Source organism: Triticum aestivum, chromosome 1D (genome assembly GCF_018294505.1).
Source record: "Triticum aestivum cultivar Chinese Spring chromosome 1D, IWGSC CS RefSeq v2.1, whole genome shotgun sequence".
Classification (NCBI taxonomy): Eukaryota; Viridiplantae; Streptophyta; class Magnoliopsida; order Poales; family Poaceae; genus Triticum; species Triticum aestivum.
The window spans coordinates 316,739,860-316,766,690 of record NC_057796.1 but is presented as its reverse complement, the minus strand read 5'-3'; the positions used below and the strand labels follow the sequence as shown (position 1 = coordinate 316,766,690).

The following is a 26,831-nucleotide window of genomic DNA, read 5'->3' as shown; positions in this document are numbered from 1 at the left end:
TACTACCTGTGTAATAAAATATAAAACGTTTTTTAATCTAAATCACCAAAAATCATTTTATATTTTGATACGAAGGCAGTACTACATAAGGTCTAAATTGCAAATGAAATGTTTGTATAAGTGTATCTGCCACTAATCCTAATATATTCACACATTTAAAATAAGTGTATATATGATCTACCATCTACTATTTAATTGCGAAATATGACACCTAATTTTTTATTGGCTTATATTTATATGGGTTCATGAAAGGAGAGTAAAAACCCCCATGATGCTACTCTAAATTTTTGCTGCATTTGTACAAGATGGGTCGACTGTTGAGATGACAATAACTTTTTCCACATCTTCCCTCAGTTTGATGTTCGTTCTAGCAGGAGAAAGATGTGTGGGTTGGCTGCTGCGGTAGCAGGAGATGGGCGGGCGTTGCGCCATCATCTTGTGGAGGACATGTATAAAATATGTGTAATGCGTGACATGCCACCACATCTTTATTAGTGATTCAATTGTCGCTTGTCACTGATGCACTCCTCTCTTGGGCAACACGAGTTGAAAGCTCGCACCGCATGAAGGGAAGGTCTTGAGGCATTATTATCAAGGTTAGAGTGTGTGATATTTTCCCATTTCAAAGCACGAGTCTTTTTCCAACCTACTAATAAAGCAAGGTTTGTTTCTCCTTTTTTATCCATTGGCCCGTATTATTATTTTTTATTTTTATTTCGAGTTTTTTTACTATTTGAGATGGTACTGATTTTTTTGCGCACGCTTCTCCATATATATAAGCGGGATTAAACTAAGCGTGAGTGTAGAATAACTTATTCTACACCCCAGTAATGGTACATACAAAATATAATAACACGCTATGTAAAATATAGTAATTTTTATAAAAATAAAGTAAATTATAAACTTAGGTAGTAAAAAATATTTTTTTTAATTACTATATTTTATACACTGTTTTACTGAATTTTGTCTTAGGTAGTAAAAAATATTTTTTTTAATTACTATATTTTATACACTGTTTTACTGAATTTTGTATATGGCGTTACTAGGGGTGTAGAATAACCTATTCTACACTCACGCTTAGAATAGCGTTACCCTATATATATATATATATATATATATATATATATATATATATATACAAAATAATCATCTTCATGAGTGGATGGCGAAGAGGTTTTTGCTATGTCTCACCATCATGAAATATTCATGAGTGGATGGCGAGGAGGAAACGCGGGCAGGTAGCTAAGAGCGAACGCAAATTTGTTTCCCGTTGTTTGCTACTCTTCAATAATATCTAGTAGCTAAGAGCGTACGCAAATTTGTTTCCCCATTGCAACGCGGGCAGGTAGCTAAGAGCGAACGCAAATTTGTTTCCCGTTGTGCAAATTTGTTTCCCCATTGCAACGCGGGCAGGTAGCTAAGAGCGAACCCAAATTTGTTTCCCGTTGTTTGCTACTCTTCAATAATATCTAGTAGCTAAGAGCGTACGCAAATTTGTTTCCCCATTGCAACGCTCGGGCATGTTTGCTACTCTTCGATAATATCTAATGCAGGCGGCATCTCTTACGGAAGGCACTTTCAGTCTCGATCGTCCACGCGTGTCTGCATTTTCTTCAGGTTAGATGTCCGAAGCTGTTAGACAAAACTAGGCTAGTTTTGTCTAACAGAAGCAAAAACCTGCTGAGACGGTACCTCGCTTCGTCCCGCACGTAACCAAGACGGCGAGTGAACCTGGCGCTAACTGCAGCTCCCCCGTTTCGTGCATTAGCGAACTCCCGGACTTAAGAGCTCCCCGCTTCTGGGGCATGTTGGTGAGATCGTTCGATCTGTTCTGGTATTTCTTTTCGTGGGAAATGTGTAGACGCAGGTGGGGAGCAAAGCCATGAAGGTACACGTTTATGCATGGTTTGGCAGTCACAGTGGCTGCTCATGGGGCACCGTTTGTTCTCGTTCAAATGAGCTGGTGAAAGCTGTACGAGCAACAAGGTCTTCACCCAGTAGCAGCAGCAATCAACATAGATCAGACAAGGCTTCAGATTTGAGCAAGACGACATACATTACTGAAGAAGCAAGGATACAGTGGACACTGCGACACTCCTGGGCCCAGAGGCAGACCAGCCACCTGACCAAGCCACAGCACGCTTCCGACTTAACCTGACGCTACTGACCGACGTCACCGTAGAGTACCTACAGACTACCAGCTACGAAGCAACTACCAGCTACAAAGCGCACATGATCATACAACGTACGATCGCCTACGTGCGCCTGAACTACATTATTCGGTACGTGGACGCTAGGGCAAACCAACAGCCGACCTAAGCAGAGTCGTCTTGCTTGCTAAGCTAGCGGATCATCTAGGACTTGGTCTTAAACTTGGACTCGTCGATGTCGATGCCCTCCCTGGCGGCGCGCTCGCCGCCGGACTCGTCGTTGGTGCTCAGCCCGCCCTTGCGCCCCATCTCGCTGTACCCCTCCTCCCCCATCTGCTCCCTGCGAGTCTGCCCGCCACGGCTGCGCCCTGCGCAAATACAGCATACAACAATGGTAGCAGTCAGTATCGGAAGCCATTGATCGGTCAGGTATAGTACAACAACATTTCTCACGCATGCATCATGCCCGTACGTACGTACCTTCGGCGAGGTTCTGCTGCGCCTCGAGGGACTTGCCGCCGGTGCCGCCGGGGACGACGGTCTCACCCTCGCGGGCCTTGCGGTCCAGCTGCGACCTCTCCTGCTGGCCGGAAGCCATTGCTCTCTCTGCGTTGCTACTACAACCTCAACTGGGAAACGTTGTGTGACTGCTCGTAAGGTGGTGTTCGTGATTACCTGATGCTGATGAAGGAGGAGGCACCGGCGTCGCCCCTTTTATAGCGGCGGAGGAGGGCGCGTCACGCCGCGGAGTGCCGGCGCGTGTGCCTCTGATGTGTCGACGCGCGCCATGCGAGTCCCCTGTGGGGCGACGCGTGCGAGCGCGCATGGGCATACGCCTGCGCACGGGCGTAGGGAATGGTTATCCGAGGAAGTGACCGGAATGAGCTAGTACAAGCTAGGACACCTGAGCTGTCCTGCATTGTCGTTGTTCCGCCACGTCACGTATGTCCGCGTCGTGGAGCACTCCTTGCGATGCCAGCTCTTGTTTGGCGGCCGGTCGGAGACCAGGCATGCATGGACTAGCCCTTGCCGTACTACGGACTCCGTATACAGCATCCGGCAGTTTGGAATTTCTAGAGCAGCGGGTGCTTGTTCACTCTGGTGCATTTCTGTTTATATTCTTGCCAAAGGCAAGCACTATAATACATTTACTTTGTTTTTATGGCAAAATGCTCTTTTAATTCTGATCTCACATGCTCCCTTATGAACAGTAAAATTCTCAAAAATGGCAAGAAATGAAAAATCTATTTTTTATAAACATTGACGAATATTTCAACTGCATGTAAACTTTTGTGATGAAATGACAAATGCAGTTGAAACATGCATGTTTAGGAGAAAATTGGATTTTTTAAATTCTTTTACTACTTTTTCTCATCTCAGGTACAAAAACTCCATATCCATTTTTTGGACGCTAATATGGGAACGTTACCTCAGGAGGTTCCCGGGGGACGATTGTTCCCTCAGAGCAAGTATAATAAGATACAGTCAGCAGGCTGTAAAGATTAAAATATTGTATATTTGCTTAGTTGGATGTGAGAGAAGAGGAGAGAGAAGGGAAGCGGGCGGTAGATTAACAGCCGGCTGGAACCGGGATTAAAGCCCAAACCTTTAGTTCCGGTTTGCTTATGAACCGGGACAGAAGGGGCTCCACGTGGCCGCTGCGGGGCGCCTAGGCAGGAGGACCTTTAGTCCCGGTTGGTAACACCAACCGGGACCAAAAGACATCCAACGTCAGCAGCTGGCAGGAGCAGGGTTTTTTGTTTTTTTGAAAGGGGGGGTGTTTAGGGGATTTTGGAGGGTTAATTTAGGGGTTTCATATATTGTGTTAGCTAGCTAATAGAGAGAAGTGTCCTCTCTTTCTCCGTGCTTGGTCGATGCTAGCTACTATATACATATAGAGAGAACTCGATACGCTAGCTAGTAAGCAAATGAAGGAACCATTAATTACACAAGATCTCCATGAACATATACAGAGAGGAGTGACCTCTCTTTCTACGAGAGATTGGTCGAACAACAAGTTTTCGTATATCTATCCGACGCTACTAGCTACGTATATACAATATAAGATATTTTACAATCCCTAACATCTCATGTCTATATCAATTTCCACATGGTATTCTCCGGCTTTATGTATGACGTGGTCAAGAAAGAATCCTGCCAATTCCTCTTGAATTGCTCGTATGCAATAATGTGGTAAGAGTTCATCCCGCATCTGCCAGATCTAATTTGAAGAAGGGGGTCAATACATATATATGAATGAAACTCAACACAAATGATGGTAATAAAATAAAATTGTGAATATTATTGCTTACACACTTTATATTGTTTTTAGAGTAGCCCCGCTTAGAGGTCGTCGCGTTGTGGATGAACTCGGAAATGTAGTATCCACAAAAACCATTCCCGGCTTTCTGCCACAAGCACTTTACGAGAAATAGAGTTCAATCAAACTGATAATCAAGCATGATAAATGGTATTGATGAAACTAGAATCAATGGGAGATGTGCGGAACTGGCTAGTAGTACTTACTTTCGGGTGTGTAAATCACAGCTTCCTCGGCAGTGCCGGAACAATTCCGGTGAACTCTTTCCAAACCCTGCCAGACAAAGAAAATAATTACTTCATATCAGAAAATGAACAAAGTTTCCGATATGGTGCGATAATGATCGATTGAACTTACTTCTGAAGCATTTCAGTCATGTTCGCATAGTCCTGGGGATCTTTTCGTCTCGAGTCTAAGACGGTTACTACTCCCCACTCGAGTCTAACAAGGAATAATATTAGTGGCCTCGACGCTTCTACGGTCTGGGATGGCCTCGACAACGCTTCTAGGGTTGGGGTGGCCTCGACAACGCTTCTAGGGTTTGGGGTGGCCTAGGCAAAGAGAATGGTCATGCAAAAACTAGTGCATTCCACTGAAGGAGAGTACTCCAAATTATTTAATTATCAGTTAGAGCTCCTGAAAACTAATCCTGGAAGCACAGTAGCAGTAAAGTTGGACCACAATGAAAAGGATGGGTCATATGTATTTCAAAGGTTTTACATGTGTTTTGATGCCTTGAAGAAAGGTTTATTGGCAGGCTGTAGAGAAGTTATAGTCCTTGATGGTTGTTTTTTCAAAGGTTCTTGCTATGGACAGATGTTGTTGAAGGAAATATGCCCTAGAGGCAATAATAAAGTTATTATTTATATTTCCTTATATCATGATAAATGTTTATAATTCATGCTAGAATTGTATTAACCGGAAACTTAGTACATGTGAGAATACATAGACAAATAGAGTGTCACTAGTGTGCCTCTACTTTACTAGCTTGTTTAATCAAAGATGGTTAAGTTTCCTAGCCATAGACATGAGTTGTCATTTGATTAACAGGATCACATCATTTGACTTGATCCATTCCGTTAGCTTAGCACTCGATCGTTTAGTATATTGCTATTGCTTTCTTCATGACTTATACATGTTTCTATGACTATGAGATTATTCAACTCCCGAATACCAGAGGAACACTTTGTGTGCTACCAAACGTCAGAACGTAACTGGGTGATCATAAAGGTGCTCTACAGGTGTCTCCGATGGTACTTGTTGAGTTGGCATAGATCGAGATTAGGATTTGTCACTCCGATTGTCGGAGAGGTATCTCTGGGCCCTCTCGGTAATGCACGTCACTATAAGCCTTGCAAGCATTGTAACTAATGAGTTAGTTGCGGGATGATGCATTACGGAACGAGTAAAGAGACTTACCGGTAAAGAGAACTAGGTATTGAGATACCGACGAACGAATCTCGGGCAAGTAACATACCGATGACAAAGGGAACAACGTATGTTGTTATGCGGTTTGACCGATAAAGATCTTCGTAGAATATGTAGGAACCAATATGAGCACCCAGGTTCCGCTATTGGTTATTGACCGGAGATGAGTCTCGGTCATGTCTACATAGTTCTCGAACCCGTAGGGTCCGCACGCTTAACGTTCGGTGACGATCGGTATTATGAGTTTATGTGTTTTGATGTACTGAAGGTAGTTTAGAGTCCCGGATGTGATCACGGACATGACAAGGAGTCTCGAAATGGTCGAGACATAAAGATTGATATAATGGACGACTATATTCGGACACCGGATGAGTTCTGGGGGTCACCAGATATTTATCGGAGTGCCGGGGGGTTATCGGAACCCCCGGGGGATATAATGGGCCAACATGGGCCTTGTGGTAGAGAGAGGAGAGGGCCTAGGGCTGGCCGCGTCCCCCCTTTGGAGTCTGAATTGGACAAGGAGGGGGGGGGGCCGTTGGGGAACGTAGTAATTTCAAAAAATTTCCCACGCACACGCAAGATCATGGTGATGCATAGCAACGAGAGGGGAGAGTGTGTCCACGTACCCTCGTAGACCGAAAGCGGAAGCGTTAGCACAACGCGGTTGATGTAGTCGTACGTCTTCACGATCCGACCGATCAAGTACCGAACGCACGACACCTCCGAGTTCAGCACACGTTCAACTCGATGACGTCCCTCAAACTCCGATCCAACCAAGCTTTGAGGGGGAGTTCCGTCAGCACGACGGCGTGGTGACGATGATGATGTTCTACCGACGCAGGGCTTCGCCTAAGCACCGCTACGATATGACCGAGGTGGATTATGGTGGAGGGGGCACCGTACACGGCTAAGAGATCCAAGGGATCAATTGTTGTGTCTCTAGGGGGTGCCTCCCTCCCCGTATATAAAGGAGTGGAGGAGGGGCAGGGGGCCGGCCACCCTTGGCGCGCCCCATAAGGAGTCCTACTCCCACCGGGAGTAGGACTCCCCCCTTCCATGTTGGAGTAGGAGAGGAGAGGGAAGGAGAGAGAGGGGGAAAGGAAAGGGGGGGGCCGCCCCCTCCTTGTCCAATTCGGACTTGGGGGGGGGGGAGGGGCGCGCGGCTGCCCCTTGGCCGCCTCTCCTCTTCCACCACTTGGGCCCATGAGGCCCAATAACCTCCGGGGGGTTCCGGTAACCCCCCGGTACTCCGGTATATATCCGATAACCCCTGGAACCATTCCGATGTCCGAATATAGCCGTCCAATATATCAATCTTCATGTATCGACCATTTCGAGACTCCTCGTCATGTCTGTGATCACATCGGGACTCCGAACTACCTTTGGTACATCAAAACACATAAACTCATAATATAACCGTCATCGAACTTTAAGCGTGCGGACCCTACGGGTTCGAGAACTATGTAGACATGACCGAGACACGTCTCCGGTCAATAACCAATAGCGGAACCTGGATGCTCATATTGGCTCCCACATATTCTACGAAGATCTTTATCGGTCAAACCGCATAACAACATACGTTGTTCCCTTTGTCATCGGTATGTTACTTGCCCGAGATTCAATCGTCGGTATCTCAATACCAAGTTCAATCTCGTTACCGGCAAGTCTCTTTACTCGTTCCATAATACATCATCCCGCAACTAACTCATTAGTTGCAATGCTTGCAAGGCTTATAGTGATGTGCATTACCGAGTGGGCCCAGAGATACCTCTCCGACAATCGGAGTCACAAATCCTAATCTCGAAATACGCAAACCCAACAAGTACCTTCGGAGACACCTGTAGAGCACCTTTATAATCACCCAGTTACGTTGTGACGTTTGGTAGCACACAAAGTGTTCCTCCGATAAATGGGAGTTGCATAATCTCATAGTCATAGGAACATGTATAAGTCATGAAGAAAGCAATAGCAACATACTAAACGATCAAGTGCTAAGCTAACGGAATGGGTCAAGTCAATCACATCATTCTCCTAATGATGTGATCCCATTAATCAAATGACAACTCATGTCTATGGTTAGGAAACATAACCATCTTCGATTAACGAGCTAGTCAAGTAGAGGCATACTAGTGAAACTCTGTTTGTCTATGTATTCACACATGTATTATGTTTCCGGTTAATACAATTCTAGCATGAATAATAAACATTTATCATGATATAAGGAAATAAATAATAACTTTATTATTGCCTCTAGGGCATATTTCCTTCAGCGGCGCCCCCTCTTTCCTCCCTCTCTCCCTCTCCTTCCTTCCCCCTTCCCCCTTCCTAGTAGGACTAGGAAAGGATGAATCCTAATCCTACTAGGAGGAGGATTCCTCCTCTCCTTGGGCGCCCCAAGGGCCGGCCGGCCTCCCCCCTTGCTCCTTTATATACGGTGGCAGAGGGGCACCCTAGGACACACAAGTTGATTGTTCCAAGCCGTGTGCGGTGCCCCCCTCCACCATATTCCACCTCGGTCATATCGTAGCGGTGCTTAGGCGAAGCCCTGCGACGGTAGCTTCATTATCACCGTCATCACGCCGTCGTGCTGACGGAACTCTCCCTCGATGCTCTACTGGATCGTGAGTTCGTGGGACGTCACAGAGCTGAACGTGTGCAGATCGCGGAGGTGCCGTATGTTCGGTACTAGGATCGGTCAATCGTTAAGACGTACGACTACATCAACCGCGTTGTCATAACGCTTCCGCTTACGGTCTACGAGGGTACATGGACGACACTCTCCCCTCTCATTGCTATGCATCACCATGATCTTGCATGTGAGTAGGAATTTTTTTGAAATTATTACGTTCCCCAACAGTGGCATCCGAGCCAGGTTTATGCGTAGATGTTATATGTACGAGTAGAACACAAGTGAGTTGTGGGCGATAATAGTCATACTGCTTAGTAGCATGTCATACTTTGATTCGGCGGTATTGTTGGATGAAGCGGCCCGGACCGACATTACGCGTACGCTTACGCGAGACTGGTTCTACCGACGTGCTTCGCACACTGGTGGCTTGCGGGTGTCAGTTTCTCCAACTTTACTTGAATCGAGTGTGGCTACGCCCGGTCCTTGTGAAGGTTAAAACAACACATACTTGACAAAATATCGTTGTGGTTTTGATGCGTAGGTGAGAACGGTTCTTGCTCAGCCCGTAGCAGCCACGTAAAACTTGCAACAACAAAGTAGAGGACGTCTAACTTGTTTTTGCAGGGATGTTGTGATGTGATATGGTCAAGACATGATGCTAAATTTTATTGTATGAGATGATCATGTTTGGTAACGGAGTTATCGGCAACTGGCAGGAGCCATATGGTTGTCGCTTTATTGTATGAAATGCAATCGCCATGTAATTGCTTTACTTTATCACTAAGCGGTAGCGATAGTCGTGGAAGCAATAAGTTGGCGAGACGACAATGATGCTGCGATGGAGATCAAGGTGTCGCGCCGGTGACGATGGTGATCATGACGGTGCTTTGGAGATGGAGATCAAAGGCACAAGATGATGATGGCCATATCATATCACTTATATTGATTGCATGTGATGTTTATCTTTTATGCATCTTATTTTGCTTAGTACGGCGGTAGCATTATAAGATGATCTCTCACTAAATTTCAAGGTACAAGTGTTCTCCCTGAGTATGCACCGTTGCGAAAGTTCGTCGTGCCGAGACACCACGTGATGATCGGGTGTGATAAGCTCTACGTTCACATACAATGGGTGCAAGCCAGTTTTGCACACGCAAAATACTCGGGTTAAACTTGACGAGCCTAGCATATGCAGATATGGCCTCGGAACACTGAGACCGAAAGGTCGAGCGTGAATCATATAGTAGATATGATCAACATAGTGATGTTCACCATTGAAAACTACTCCATCTCACGTGATGATCGGACATGGTTTAGTTGATTTGGATCACGTGATCACTTAGATGATTAGAGAGATGTCTATCTAAGTGGGAGTTCTTAAGTAATTTGATTAATTGAACTTTAATTTATCATTAACTTAGTACCTGATAGTATTTTTCATGTCTATGTTATTGTAGATAGATGGCCCGTGCTGTTGTTCCATTGAATTTTAATGCGTTCCTTGAGAAAGCAAAGTTGAAAGATGATGGTAGCAATTACACGGACTGGGTCTGTAACTTGAGGATTATCCTCATTGCTGCACAGAAGAATTACGTCCTGAAAGCACCGCTAGGTGCCAGACCCGTTGCAGGAGCAACGCCATATGTTATGAACGTCTGGCAGAGCAAAGCTGATGACTACTCGATAGTTCAGTGTGCCATGCTTTACGGCTTAGAACCGGGACTTCAACGACGTTTTGAACGTCATGGAGCATATGAGATGTTCCAGGAGTTGAAGTTAATATTTCAAGCAAATGCCCGGATTGAGAGATATGAAGTCTCCAATAAGTTCTACAGCTGCAAGATGGAGGAAAATAGTTCTGTCAGTGAGCATATACTCAAAATGTCTGGGTATAACAATCACCTGATTACTGGGAGTAAATCTTCCTGATGATAGTGTCATTAACAGAATTCTTCAATCACTGCCACCAAACTACAAGAGCTTCGTGATGAACTATAACATGCAAGGGATGGATACGACAATTCCCGAGCTCTTCGCAATGCTAAAGGCTGCGGAGGTAGAAATCAAGAAGGAGCATCAAGTGTTGATGGTCAACAAGACCCCCAGTTTCAAGAAAAAGGGTAAAAGGAAGAAGGGGAACTTCAAGAAGAACGGCAAGCAAGTTGCTGCTCAAGTGAAGAAGCCCAAGCCTGGACCTAAGCCTGAGACTGAGCGCTTCTACTGCAAAGGGACTGGTCACTGGAAGCGGAACTGCCCCAAGTATTTGGCGGATAAGAAGGATGACAAGGTGAACAAAGGTATATGTGATATACATGTTATTGATGTGTACCTTACTAATGCTCGTAGTAGCACCTGGGTGTTTGATACTGGTTCTGTTGCTAATATTTGCATCTCGAAACAGGGACTACGGATTAAGCGAAGATTGGCTAAGGACGAGGTGATGATGCGCGTGGGAAATGGTTCCAAAGTCGATGTAATCACGGTCGGCACGCTACCTCTACATCTACCTTCGGGATTAGTTTTAGAACTGAATAATTGTTATTTGGTGCCAGCGTTGAGCATGAACATTATATCTGGATCTTGTTTGATGCGAGATGGTTATTCATTTAAATCAGAGAATAATGGTTGTTCTATTTATATGAGTAATATCTTTTATGGTCATGCACCCTTGAAGAGTGGTCTATTTTTGTTGAATCTCGATAATAGTGACACACATATTCATAATATTGAAGCCAAAAGATGCAGAGTTGATAATGATAGTGCAACTTATTTGTGGCACTACCGTTTGGGTCATATTGGTGTAAAGCGCATGAAGAAACTCCATTCTGATGGACTTTTGGAATCACTTGATTATGAATCACTTGGTACTTGCGAACCATGCCTCATGGGCAAGATGACTAAAACTCCGTTCTCCAAAACAATGGAGCGAGCAACAGATTTGTTGGAAATCATACATATTGATGTATGTGGTCCGATGAATGTTGAGGCTCGCGGCAGGTATCGTTATTTTCTCACCTTCACAGATGATTTGAGCAGATATGGGCATATCTACTTGATGAAACATAAGTCTGAAACATTTGAAAAGTTCAAATAATTTCAGAGTGAAGTGGAAAATCATCGTAACAAGAAAATAAAGTTTCTACGATCTGATCGTGGAGGAGAATATTTGAGTTACGAGTTTGGTCTACATTTGAAACAATGCGGAATAGTTTCGCAACTCACGCTACCCGGAACACCGCAGCGTAATGGTGTGTCCGAACGTCGTAATCATACTTTACTAGATATGGTGCGATCTATGATGTCTCTTACTGATTTCCGCTATCGTTTTGGGGTTATGCTGTAGAGACGGCTGCATTCACGTTAAATAGGGCACCGTCTAAATCCGTTGAGACGACACCTTATGAACTGTGGTTTGGCAAGAAACCCAAGTTGTTGTTTCTTAAAGTTTGGGGCTGCGATGCTTATGTGAAAAAGCTTCAACCTGATAAGCTCGAGCCCAAATCGGAGAAATGTGTCTTCATAGGATACCCAAAGGAGAATGTGGGTACACCTTCGATCACAGATCCGAAGGCAAGACATTCATGGCTAAGAATGGATCCTTTCTAGAGAAGAAGTTTCTCTCGAAAGAAGTGAGTGGGAGGAAAGTAGAACTTGATGAGGTAATTGTACCTGCTCCCTTATTGGAAAGTAGTTCATCACAGAAATCAGTTCATGTGACTCCTACACCAATTAGTGAGGAAGCTAATGATGATGATCATGTAACTTCAGATCAAGTTACTACCGAACCTCGTAGGTTAACCAGAGTAAGATCCGCACCAGAGTGGTACGGTAATCCTGTTTTGGAGGTCATGTTACTTGACCATGACGAACCTACGAACTATGAGGAAGCGATGATGAGCCCAGATTCCACAAAATGGCTTGAGGCCATGAAATCTGAGATGGGATACATGTATGAGAATAAAGTGTGGACTTTGGTTGACTTGCCCGATGATCGGCAAGCCATCGAGAATAAATGGATCTTCAAGAAGAAGACAGACGCTGACGGTAATGTAACTGTCTACAAAGCTCGACTTGTTGCGAAATGTTTTCGACAAGTTCAAGGAGTTGACTACGATGAGACCTTCTCACCCGTAGCGATGCTTAAGTCCATCCGAATCATGTTAGCAATTGCTGCATTTTATGATTATGAAGTTTGGCAAATGGATGTAAAGACTGCATTCCTGAATGGATTTCTGGAAGAAGAGTTGTATATGATGCAACCTGAAGGTTTTATCGATCCAAACGATGCTAAAAAAGTGTGCAAGCTTCAGCGATCCATTTATGGACTCGTGCAAGCATCTCGGAGTTGGAATAAACGTTTTGATAGTGTGATCAAAGTATATGGTTTTATACAGACTTTTGGAGAAGCCTGTATTTACAAGAAAGTGAGTGGGAGCTCTGTAGCATTTCTAATATTATATGTGGATGACATATTGTTGATTGGAAATGATATAGAATTTTTGGATAGCATAAAAGGATACTTGAATAAGAGTTTTTCAATGAAAGACCTCGGTGAAGCTGCTTATATATTGGGCATTAAGATCTATATAGATAGATCAAAACGCTTAATTGGACTTTCACAAAGCACATACCTTGATAAAGTTGAAGAAGTTCAAAATGGATCAAGCAAAGAAAGGGTTCTTGCCTGTGTTACAAGGTGTGAAGTTGAGTCAGACTCAATGCCCGACCACTGCAGAAGATAGAGAGAAAATGAAAGGTGTTCCCTATGCTTCAGCCATAGGCTCTATCATGTATGCACTGCTGTGTACCAGACCTGATGTGTGCCTTGCTATAAGTTTAGCAGGGAGGTACCAAAGTAATCCAGGAGTGGATCACTGGACAACGGTCAAGAACATCCTGAAATACCTGAAAAGGACTAAGGATATGTTTCTCGTTTATGGAGGTGACAAAGAGCTCGTCGTAAATGGTTACGTTGATGCAAGCTTTGACACTGATCCGGATGATTCTAAGTCACAAACCGGATACGTGTTTACATTGAACGGTGGAGCTGTCAGTTGGTGCAGTTCTAAACAAAGCGTCGTGGCGGGATCTACGTGTGAAGCGGAGTACACAGCTGCTTCGGAAGTAGCAAATGAAGGAGTCTGGATGAAGGAGTTCATATCCGATCTAGGTGTCATACCTAGTGCATCGGGTCTAATGAAAATCTTTTGTGACAATACTGGTGCAATTGCCTTGGCAAAGTAATCCAGATTTCACAAGAGAACCAAGCACATCAAGAGAAGCTTCAATTCCATCCGCGATCAAGTCAAGGAGGGAGACATAGAGATTTGCAAGATACATACGGATCTGAATATTGCAGACCCGTTCACTAAGCCTCTCTCACGAGCAAAACATGATCAGCACCAAGACTCCATGGGTGTTAGAATCATTACTGTGTAATCTAGATTATTGACTCTAGTGCAAGTGGGAGACTGAAGGAAATATGCCCTAGAGGCAATAATAAAGTTGTTATTTATATTTCCTTATATCATGATAAATGTTTATTATTCATGCTAGAATTTTATTAACCGGAAACTTAGTACATGTGTGAATACATAGACAAACAGAGTGTCACTAGTGTGCCTCTACTTGGCTAGCTCGTTGAATCAAAGATGGTTAAGTTTCCTAGCCATAGACATGAGTTGTCATTTGATTAACGGGATCACATCATTAGAGAATGATGTGATTGACTTGACCCATTCCGTTAGCTTAGCACTTGATCATTTAGTATATTGCTATTGCTTTCTTCATGACTTATACATGTTCCTATGACTATGAGATAATGCAACTCCCGAATACCGGAGGAACACTTTGTGTGCTACCAAACGTCACAACGTAACTGGGTGATCATAAAGGTGCTCTACAGGTGTCTCCGATGGTACTTGTTGAGTTGGCATAGATCGAGATTAGGATTTGTCACTCCGATTGTCGGAGAGGTATCTCTGGGCCCTCTCGGTAATGCACGTCATTATAAGCCTTGCAAGCATTGTAACTAATGAGTTAGTTGCGGGATGATGCATTACAGAACGAGTAAAGAGACTTACCGGTAATGAGATTGAACTAGGTATTGAGATACCGACGATCGAATCTCGGGCAAGTAACATTCCGACGACAAAGGGAACAACGTATGTTGTTATGCGGTTTGACCGATAAAGATCTTCGTAGAATATGTAGGAAACAATACGAGCATCCAGGTTCCGCTATTGGTTATTGACCGGAGATGAGTCTCGGTGATGTCTACATAGTTCTCGAACCTGTAGGGTCCGCACGCTTAACGTTCGATGACGATCGGTATTATGAGTTTATGTGTTTTGATGTACCGAAGGTAGTTCGGAGTTCCGGATGTGATCACGGACATGACGAGGGGTCTCGAAATGGTCGAGACATAAAGATTGATATATTGGACAACTATATTCGGACACCGGATGAGTTCCGGGGGTCACCGGATATTTATCGGAGTGTCAGGGGGTTATCGGAACCCCCGGGGGATATAATGGGCCAACATGGGCCTTGTGGGAGAGAGAGGAGAGGGCCTAGGGCTGTTCGCGCCCTCCCTTGGGAGTCCGAATCGGACAAGGAGGGGGGTGCCCCCTCTTTCCCCCCTCTCTCCCTCTCCTTCCTTCCCCCTTCCCCCTTCCTAGTAGGACTAGGAAAGGATGAATCCTACTCCTACTAGGAGGATGATTCCTCCTCTCCTTGGGCGCCCCAAGGGCCGGCCGGCCTCCCCCTTGCTCCTTTATATACGGGGGCAGGGGGCACCCCAGGACACACAAGTTGATTGTTCCAAGCCGTGTGCGGTGCCCCCCTCCACCATATTCCACCTCGGTCATATCGTAGCGGTGCTTAGGCGAAGCCCTGCGACAGTAGCTTCATCATCACCGTCATCACGCCGTCGTGCTGACGGAACTCTCCCTCGAAGCTCTACTAGATCGTGAGTTCGTGGGACGTCACCGAGCTGAACATGCGCAGATCGCGGAGGTGCCGTACGTTCGGTACTAGGATCGGTCGATCGTGAAGACGTACAACTACATCAACCGCGTTGTCATAACGCTTCCGCTTATGGTCTACGAGGGTACGTGGACGACACTCTCCCCTCTCGTTGCTACGCATCACCATGATCTTGAGTGTGCGTAGGATTTTTTTTGGAATTACTACGTTCCCCAATAGTTGTGTGCTATAGGAAGAGATGCAAATAACCAGATGTATCCTATTGCTTGGGCTGTTGTGGAGAAAGAAAATTATGAGATGCAAATAACCTAGACCATGATCTTCAGAAAAGCTTTTGGAGATGTGCAAAATCACCAAACAGAGTGACCTTCAACTACAACAGGGCAAGGCTAGCACAATTTACTGTTGAGGGTGCTAAAGATATGATGAACACTGATCCAGTTCATTGGAGTAGGGCCTACATGAAGCTGGGGTTCAATTGTGATTCAGTTGATAACAACATGTGTGAATCTTTCAACAACTACATCCTGTTAGCTAGGTACCTTGCTATTGTCTCCATGCTTGAGTGGATCAGGTGCAAAATTATGGTGAGGGTACAAGAAAATAGAGGGAAGTCAGTTAAATGGAAAGGAACTATATGTCCCAAAATTTTCAAAAAACTAAAGCAAAAGATAAGGAGATCAGGTTTCTGTCATGTGCTGTGGAATGGGAAATTCAAATTTACTATTAACTTGCAGCTCTGGACTTGCTCATGTAGGTATTGGTGAAGGAAATATGCCGTAGAGGCAATAATAAAGTTATTATTTATTTCCTTATTCCATGATAAATGTTTATTATTCATGCTAGAATTGTATTAACCGGAAACTTAGTACATGTGTGAATACATAGACAAAACATAAGTGTCCCTAGTATGCCTCTACTTGACTAGCTTGTTTATTAAAGATGGTTGTGTTTCCTAACCATAGACATGTGTTGTCATTTGATGAACGGGTTCACATCATTAGGAGAATGATGTGATGGACAAGACCCATTCGTTAGCTTAGCATTCTGATCGTTATAGTTTCATTGCTACTGCTTTCTTCATGACTTATACATGTTCCTCACACTATGAGATTATGCAACTCCCGAATACCGGAGGAACACTTTGTGTGCTATCAAACGTCACAACATAAATGGGTGATTATAAAGATGCTCTACAGGTGTCTCCGAAGGTATTTGTTGGGTTGGCATAGATCAAGATTAGGATTTGTCACTCCGTGTTTCGGAGAGGTATCTCTGGGCCCTCTCGGTAATGCACATCACTATAAGCCTTGCAAGCAATGTGACTAATGAGTTAGTTACGGGATGATGCATTATGGAATGAGTAAAGAGACTTGCCGGTGACGAGATTGAACTAGGTATGAGGATACCGACGATCGAATCTCGGGCAAGTAACATACCGATGACAAAGGGAACAACGTATGTTGTTATGCGGTTTGATCGATAAAGATCTTCGTAGAATATGTAGGAGCCAATATGAGCATCCAGGTTCCGCTATTGGTCATTGACCGGAGATGTGTCTTGGTCATGTCTACATAGTCCTCGAACCCGTAGGGTCCGCACGCTTAACGTTCGATGACGATTTGTATTATGAGTTATGTTATTTGATGACTGAAGTTTGTTCGGAGTCCCGGATGAGATCACAGACATGACGAGGAGTCTCGAAATGGTCGAGAGGTAAAGATTCATATATTGGAAGGTTGCATTGGGACATCGGAATGGTTCCGAGTGATTCGGGCATTTTTCCGGAGTACCGGGAGGTTACTGGAACCCCCCGGGGAAATCATGGGCCTTAGGTGCCATGGGAGAGAAGAGGGGACATCCCACAAAGGGGAGGCGTGCGCCCCCCCAAGTGGAGTCCGAATAGGAAGGGAAGGGGGCACGGCCCCCCTTTCCCTCCGCCCCTCCTCTCCTTCCCCCTTTTCCCCCTCCGTAAAAGGAAAGGAGAGGGGAATCCTACTTGGACTAGTCCTAGTAGAACTCCTCTCATCTGGCGCGCCCCCTTGGGCCGGCCTCCTCCTCCCCCCTCCTTTATATACGTGGGAGGGGGCACCCCAAAGGCACACCAAAGTTTCTCTTAGCCGTGTGCGGTGCCCCCTGCACAGTTACACACCTCGGTCATATCGTTGTAGTGCTTAGGTGAAGCCCTGCACCGGTAACTTCATCATCACCGTCACCACGCCGTCGTGCTGACGGAACTCTCCCTCGGCCTCAACTGGATCAAGAGTTCGAGGGACGTCACCGAGCTGAACATGTGCTGACCGCGGAGGTGCCGTACGTTCGGTACTTGGATCGGTTGGATCGTGAAGACATTCGACTACATCGACCGCGTTAGTAAACGCTTCCGCTTTCGGTCTACGAGGGTACGTGGACACACTCTCCCCTCTCATTGCTATGCTTCTCCTAGATAGATTTTGCGTGATCGTAGGAAATTTTTGAAATGCTACGTTCCCCAACAGTGGCATCTGAGCCAGGTCTATGCGTAGATGTCATATGCACGAGTAGAACACAAAGAGTTGTGGGCGATAATAGTCATACTGCTTACCAGCAACGTCTTACTTTGATTTGGCGGTATTGTTGGATGAAGCGACCCGGCCCGACATTACATGACCGTATTCATGAGACTGGTTCTACCGACGTGCTTCGCACATAGGTGGCTAGCGGGTGTCTGTTTATCCAACTTTAGTTGAATTGAGTTTGACTACGCCCGGTCCTTGTTGAAGGTTAAAACAACACACTTGACGAAAAATCGTTGTGGTTTTGATGCGTAGGTAAGAACTGTTCTTGCTAGAAGCCCGTAGCAGCCACATAAAACTTGCAACAACAAAGTAGAGGACGTCTAACTTGTTTTTGCAGGGCTTGCTATGATGTGATATGGTCAAGACATGATGTGATATAAATTGTTGTATGTGATGATCATGTTTTGTAACAGAGTTATCAGCAACTGGCAGGAGCCATATGGTTGTCGCTTTATTGTATGCAATGCAATCGCCATGTAATTGTTTTACTTTATCACTAAGCGGTAGCGATAGTCATAGAAGCAATAGTTCGCGAGACGACAACGATGCTACGATGGAGATCAAGGTGTCGCGCCGATGATGATGGAGATCATGACGATGCTTCGGTGATGGAGATCATGAGCACAAGATGATGATGGCCATATCATGTCACATATTTTGATTGCATGTGATGTTTATCTTTTATGCATCTTATTTTGCTTAGTACGGCGATAGCATTATAAGATGATTCCTCACTAAAATTTCAAGGTATAAGTGTTCTCCCTGAGTATGCACCGTTGCTACAGTTCGTCGTGCCAAGACACCACGTGATGATCAGGTGTGATAAGCTCTACGTTCACATACAACGGGTGCAAGCCAGTTTTGCACACGCAGCATACTCGGGTTAAACTTGACGAGCCTCGCATATGTAGATATGGCCTCGGAACACTGAGACCAAAAGGTCGAGCGTGAATCATATAGTAGATATGATCAACATAGTGATGTTCACCATTGAAAACTACTCCATCTCACATGATGATCGGACATGGTTTAGTTGATGTGGATCACGTGATCATTTAGATGACTAGAGGGATGTCTATCTAAGTGGGAGTTCTTAAGTAATATGATTAATTGAATTTTAATTTATCATGAACTTAGCCCTGATAGTATTTGCATATCTATGTTGTAGATCAATATCTCGCGTATAGCTCCCCTGTTTTATTTTTTGATATGTTCCTAGAGAAAACTAAGTTGAAAGATGATAGTAGAAATAATGCGGGCTTGGTCCGTGATTTGAGGATTATCCTCATTGCTGCACAGAAGAATTATGTCCTTGATGCACCGCGAGGTGACGAACCTATTGCAGGAGCAGATGCAGACGTTATGAACGTTTGGCAAGCTCGGTATGACGACTACTTGATAGTTTAGTGCACCATGCTTTACGGCTTAGAACCGGGACTTCAAAAACGTTTTGAAACGCTACGGAGCATATAAGATGTTCCAAGAGCTGAAATTGGTATTTCAGACTCATGCCCGAGTCAAGAGGTATGAGACCTCTGACAAGTACTTTGCCTACAAGATGGAGGAGAATAGCTCAACCTATGAGCATGTGCTCAGAATGTCTGAGTACTACAATCGCTTGAATCAAGTGGGAGTTAATCTTCCAGACAATATAGTGATTGACAGAGTTCTCTAGTCACTATCACCAAGTTACTAGAACTTTGTGATGAACTATAATATGCAAGGGATAATGGAAACGATTCCCAAGCTCTTCGCGATGCTAAAATCGGCGAAGGTAGAAATCAAGAAAAAGCATCAAGCGTTGATGGTTGACAAGACCACTAGTTTCAAGTAAAAGGGCAAGGGAAAGAAAGGGAACTTCAAGAAGAATCGCAAGCAAGTTGCCACTCCCATGAAGAAACCCAAAGCTAGACCTAAGCCTGAAACTGAGTGCTTCTACTGCAAAGGGAACAGTCACTGGAAGTGGAACTGCCTTAGATACTTGGCGGATAAGAAGGATGGTAAAGTGAACAAAGGTATATTTGATATACATGTTATTGATGTGTACTTTACTAGTGTTTATAGCAACCCCTCGGTATTTGATACTGGTTCAGTTACTAAGAGTAGTAACTCAAAATAGGAGTTGCAAAATGAACAGAGACTAGTTAAGGACAAGGTGACGATGTGTGTTGGAAATGATTCCAAGGTTGATAAGATCACCATCGCACACTCCTTTTACCTTCGGGATTAGTGTTGAACCTAAAATAAATGTTATTTGGTGTTTGCGTTGAGCATGAATATGATTGGATCATGTTTATTGCAATATGGTTATTCATTTAAGTCAAAGAATAATTGTTGTTCTGTTTACATGAATAAAACCTTCTATGGTCATACATTTAATATAAATGGTTTATTGAATCTCGATCGTAGTGATACACATAATATTGATGCCAAAAGATGCAAAGTTGATAATGATAGTGCAACATACTTGTGGCACTGCCGTTTAGGTCATATTAGTGTAAAGCGCATGAAGAAACTCCATGCGGATGGACTTTTGGAATCACTTGATTATGAATCATTTGATGCTTGCGAACCATGCCTCATAGGCAAGATGACTAAGACTCCGTTCTCTAGAACAATGGAGCGAGCCACTGATGACTTATTGGAAATAATACATACCGATGTATGCGGTCCGATGAGTGTTGAGGCTCACGGCGGGTATCATTGTTTTCTGACTGTCGGTGTACAAAAGTAGGGGCTCTCCTTTTGACCCCTTTACTTGTGCACGGGCAGTCAGAGCCACGCGCCGCGGCCACACCTAGCAGGGAAAAAGAGGGAAGCCGGAGAGAAGCCGAAGCGCAAGGCAACCGAGGCAACGCTAAGACCAGAAACGCAGGAGAGCAAAAGGGCGAGGTGGACTCCCCCGGCAAGACCCTTGCCGGGGCGGCCTCCGCGGCCCTGGCAAGAGCCTTGACGGGGCAACTTTCCCGATGCCAGCAGAGCAGGCCGCCCTTGAGCCCGTGGGTTCCAACACCAGCCAACCAACTACATTGGAACCAGGGCTCGAGAGGCGCCTCTGTGGTGGCATGCAGATCTTCGTCAAGATCATGAACACACAAGATCAGATGAGGACCAGAAGACGGCGACCCTCGGCGGGATCCTAGCCGAGGAGATCCACAAGACCCCCGGCAAGCGCCTTGCCGGGACGACTGCGACGCCACGGCAAGATCCTTGCCGGGCCCCCGGCAAGACCCTTGCCGAGGGCATCAGTGGGGCCACTGCCAGGCCCGCACCAGCCAAGACTCCACCGCCGTCCCCAAGCAGCTGCTAGCTCAACCAGCTCGGCAGGCACCTACGTGGCGATGGGCGGCCTCTACACCAACTCAGCAAGCACCTGCGTGGTGGCATGCAGATCTTCGTGAAGGCTCCACCACCGCGCCACCTCAGCAGCCTGCCTGCCTACATGGCACCACATGCATCGCTGGCTTGGGCGCGTGTCGAAGCGAGGCGGAGCGGCGACGGACGGGACGGGCCTCGTTCCCGTCCCCGATATAGCTAATGGACACCTAAGTAGCGCATTTAATGCGCTTTGTCCTGTAACGCCGGGCGATAAGCTCGCACACTGTAGACCTTTCCACCTCCTGTGTGCCACTGTGGCGACCCCTTTTGCCTATAAAAGGAGGCCCGAGGCGACCAGGAGAGGGATTCGGCTCTTTTGGGCAAGTTACACCCCATAGCTAGCTCAAGAACCCAAGAACACTCAATACATCCACCAAAGCAGGACTAGGGTATTACGCATCCTCAAGGCCCGAACCTGGGTAAACGATCCATGTGCTTTCTGTTAGACCTGCTCTTCTCACAACCCCGTGCCCGCCAACCGTAGAAGGGATTCCAGTGATCCCATAGGTGTCGTTCCCACCGACATCTTTGGCGCGCCAGGTTGGAGGGCGTAGTTGGGAGAATCTGGTTTAGCAACCAGCTTAGCAGTTCCTCGTGGCCATGGTTTCTAAGGAAGAAGACGGGAAGAAGAACGGCGCCGCCTGCAAGCGCGAAGGGCGCCAACGCGGCGACAGGAAAGCTAAGTCATGCTGAATTTTAAACATTCCTTTTTATATAAGGTTATTCCCCTCGGAGATCTCGTCCTTTGTATGGAAAACCTGCACACAATGGGGCCATTCCGCTATTGGCAACGCCCTTACTCTGTTTTGAGTCCGCTCAACAGCTTAAGTAGCCGCGTCGAGAACGGCACGGTAGCCTTCTACAATTGGCAACGCTCTTGATTCTGACTCGAGTCAAGCTCGACAGTTCGAGCGGCCGCGTTGAGAGCGGTAAGGTGGTTTGCTTGGCAGCAAGCACACCCGGCAGGCCATTGGGGATCCGTCCCCGAGGCGCCGCCCTGGGTTTACGCGCCAGTAAGCCTACCCGATTAACGTAGGGTGAACATACAAAGGAGAAATTGAACAGGAAAATAACATGCACTGATTCAAAAGTACTACAGAGTTATATTACATCACTTGTTGCCGCAGTTCTAACTAAAGATAAAAATTGTCTTGGTTGTGAACCTGCAGCAACGAAAAGAAGCCGGGTGCCTAGTCCCGGCGCTGGCCCTCTACCCTCTGGATTCTATCGATGCCGCTGATGATGGGCTCGATACGCTCCTTGAGCGGCGCGAGGTCCACACCCTCCGGCAAGCTCTCCAGCGCAGCATCAAAGTCGAGGTTTGGATTCCAGTATGCCACCTTGGTGAGAACCTTGGTCATGGCACCCCGGCAAAGCCTCCGGGCCTCATTGGCCAGGAAAGTCGCCCTGGTGGAGCGGAAATGCTATAAGGCTCCAAGAACACCCTCGAAGAATAGGGTCAGCCTGGCGTTGGAGGTCGTGCTGCGATCCTAGGCGCTCTGTTGAAAAAGGCAGTGCCTAGGAGGTGCTTAGGCACGCCTAGGCGCTAGGCGATGGCCAAACGCCTCGCCTAGGGCATAAATGGAAGTCTAGGCAGGGCAAGCAAGGAATTGTCTACCCAAGTGAAGAATCATGCCATATTGCACTGGTATACCAAACGGGCCATATTCCAATGGGAGTAGCTGGAAATTAACTTATTTATTTGCCTAAATTAATATCGACACACATATAATACTCCCAAATACATCCTGATAGTAAAACTATATTACCTCCTAGGCCGCGCCTAGGGCGCTTAAGTACCGCCTAGGCACTAGGCGAAGGCCAACCGCCTGGCTTACGCCTACCGCTTTTCCAACCTTGCCTGGGCGTACCTCACATTTGGCATACCCATGGTGGCCAGCTGTGTGGTGATCCTGCCGGCGACGTCCTTGAGGCGGCTGATCCAGCGATTCTCGCCCTCCATACAATCCTTGTGGTTTGCGGCTTTGTTCTTCCGCTACAGCTTCTCGGCCTCCAGATCCTTGGCCAGGGTGTCCTCCCGAGCCTTGGCCTCTGAGAGCATCTCCTCAAGGCCCTCCAGTTTCAGCTTCAGGTCTTTGATGGAGTCGTGGCCTTGGAGAGCTGCTCAGCCTTGCCGAGGACTGCGCCCTGCGCCTCCGCCAGGGCACCGTTGAGCGTGTCCTTCTCCTTGGCCAGCTTCTGGGTCTGGTCCTTCAGCCCATCCCGCTCCACCTCCAGCTCCTTCACCCTGTCGGCGTGAGCCAGAGTCTGGGCATCGAGTGCCTCCTTGTGCCTCTGCTCCAGCTCCTGGGTCCGTTGCACGACGAGTTTCTCCACCTCCTCATCCTTGCCGCGGAGCGTCGCGGCAAGCTTCTCCTCACGCGCGGCAAGATCCTCCTCCTGGGAGTTCAGCGCGGCCTGGTGCTGGGTTCGAGCGGCCTCGGTTGCGGCGGCCAAGTTCTCCGCCGTCTCCTGGGCCTTCTTGATGTCGGCCCACTTCATGGTGAGCTCCACGTCGCGCTTGGCCAGCTCACCCTGGGCGACCTTCAGCTCCTCACAAGCCTGGCGGAACCAAGTCTGCGTCTTGGCGATGCGCACCTTGAGGTCCGCCTCCGCCTTGTCCACCGTTGCCATCCTGGACTTGGCCTTGTCCAGGCGGGCGCGGTGGAGCGCCTGGAGCTTCCGGAAATTCGCGCCCATGGCCTGGAGAAGCCGCTCCTCCTGAGAACCGTCGCCACCGGTGCTCGGTTCATCAAGAACCTCGAGCCCGGCGGCGGCAAGCACCTCTTCGTCAAACACCTCTCCCTCGACGGGCGCTCTAGAGCTCGATGACCCAGGGAGGTGGACGAAAAGGTCGTCGCTCACCCTCAGATACCTGCCGGAGCCAGAGGCAGCGGAGGAGGAAGGCTGGTCGTCAACCACCTCCTTCTCGGCAGTGGCCTTGCCGACCTCCCCGGCAGGCCCCTTACCGGCCTCCTCGGCAGTAGCCTTGCTGGGCTCCCCGGCAGGCCCCTTGGCGGCGCCCTCAGTAGCGCCCTTGGCGGCCTCCTCGGCGGCGATCTTGTTGGCCTCCGCCTCGGAGGCCTTGGCAACATCCTCGATGACGGTGTCTATGTCCTCCTGGTCCACCGACGGGGGATCTGGATACCAAGAAGGGGGATGAGGCGAAGCCAAGACCAAGATTCAGAAAGAACAGGGACGGAAGGCGAGTAACTTACCCGTGTCGGGCTGGGAAGCAGAGGTCCGCTCCCCGCCAACATTTGGCGCTGAGGCGAAGCCACCAGCGCCGGGGTTCTCCTCCTCCTCCTCCGTGTGCATGGGCTCGGTGCTTGGCGCCTTTGCCGGGGACGCCCCTCGGGGCGGCGTGGTTGATGGGGGCGGCGTGTTGGGGGTAGCCCTCTGTGGCTCCTCCTGCTGCTGTCCTCCTCCTGCAACCACGACAAGGTCAGCACCAAGAGATCGTGCCCCCAACACATGTCGACGAGGGGTGAGTGGTGAACTTACGCTGGGGGCTGTGCCGGGGGCTGCTATTTGGGCTGCTCAACACCACCAGCAGTGTGCCGAAAATCCCTGCCGGGGGCTGGCCGCTCACCGAAGCCCTGGCCCTCTTCACCCTCTGGGCCAGTGTCTCCGCATCCCTGCAAAGATGAAGACGAATCAAGATAAGTGGCACGATCTGAGGAGACGGAGGTGACAGAAAGGGACAAGATACTTACTCGTCCTCCACCTCCTCCTCTACTACTTTCCTCTTCCTCCTTGGGCTGAGGGACCCGAAGTCAAAGGTGACCTCCGCGTCGACGTCTGCCAGAGGAGGGGAGGAGGGCGGAGTCTGGACGCGCTTGGATGAAGAGGAGGCAGATGCTTTCTCCTTCGCCACCGCGGCCTTCACCGATTTCTTCATGGCCGCAACCCTCGTTTGGCGCGCAGACGCCTCCTGAGCTTGGCGGGGCTGCACGACCCTGCCGGGCCGAACCGGCTCGCCAGAGGTGGCCCGCCGCAGAACTCGCCCTCTCCCCATGGCCGGAGGGTCGACAGCCTCGGCCTCCTCCTCCGACGACTCGTCGACCACTGCTACCTCTTGAGCACTGCGTTGGTTTTCCCTTGAAGAGGAAAGGGTGATGCAGTAAAGTAGCGTAAGTATTTCCCTCAGTTTTTGAGAACTAAGGTATCAATCTAGTAGGAGACCACGCTCGAGTCCCACGCACCTACACAAACAAATAGGAACCTCGCAACCAACGCGATAAAGGGGTTGTCAATCCCTTCACGGTCACTTACGAGAGTGAGATCTGATAGATATGATAAGATAATATTTTTGGTATTTTTATGATAAAGACTAATAGTAAAGAAAGCAAAATAAACGGCGCCAGAAATAGCTTGTTGTCGGGAGATTAATATGATGGAAAATAGACCCCGGGGCCATAGGTTTCACTAGTGGCTTCTCTCAAGATAGCATAAGTATTACGGTGGGTAAACGAATTACTGTCGAGCAATTGATAGAATTGAGCATAGTTATGAGAATATCTAGGTATGATAATTTATATAGGCATCACGTCCGTGACAAGTAGACCGAAACGATTTTGCATCTACTACTATTACTCCACACATCGACCGCTATCCAGCATGCATCTAGAGTATTAAGTTCATAAGAACAGAGTAATGCTTTAAGCAAGATGACATGATGTAGAGGGATAAACTCATGCAATATGATATAAACCCCATCTTTTTATCCTCGATGACAACAATACAATACGTGCCTTGCTGCCCCTGCTGTCACTGGGAAAGGACACCGCAAGATTGAACCCAAAGCTAAGCACTTCTCCCATTGCAAGAAAGATCAATCTAGTAGGCCAAACCAAACTGATAATTCGAAGAGACTTGCAAAGATAACCAATCATACATAAAAGAATTCATAGGAGATTCAAATATTGTTCATAGATAAACTTGATCATAAACCCACAATTCATCGGATCTCGACAAACACACCACAGAAGAAGATTACATCCAATAGATCTCCAAGAAGATCAAGGAGAACTTTGTATTGAGATCCAAAGAGAGAGAAGAAGCCATCTAGCTAATAACTATGGACCCGAAGGTCTGAGGTAAACTACTCACACATCATCGGAGAGGCTATGGTCTTGATGTAGAAGCCCTCCGTGATCAATGCCCCCTCTGGTAGAGCGCCGAAAAAGGCCCCAAGATGGGATCTCACGGGTACAGAAGGTTGCGGCGGTGGAAATAGGGTTTTGGCTCCGTATATGATGTTTCCAGGGTATATGGGTATATATAGGAGGAAGAAGTACGTCGGTGGAGCAACGAGGGCCCCACGAGGGTGGAGGGCGCGCCTGGGGGAGGTGGGCGCGCCCCCTTCCTCGAGCCCTCCT

General features: G+C 47.2%; 1 protein-coding gene across 1 annotated transcript; it reads right to left on the bottom strand.

Annotated features, from left to right (window-relative positions):
- Positions 1-2,037: 2,037 nt before the first annotated feature.
- Positions 2,038-2,845, bottom strand: LOC123181726 (late embryogenesis abundant protein B19.1A). The gene is made up of 2 exons (XM_044594049.1): positions 2,631-2,845; positions 2,038-2,518 (listed from the first exon to the last, which is right to left on the bottom strand). The coding sequence occupies exons 1-2, from the start codon at positions 2,746-2,748 to the stop codon at positions 2,355-2,357; spliced, it is 282 nt and encodes a 93-aa protein (XP_044449984.1). The 5' UTR covers positions 2,749-2,845; the 3' UTR covers positions 2,038-2,354.
- Between the last annotated feature and the right edge of the window lie 23,986 nt (positions 2,846-26,831).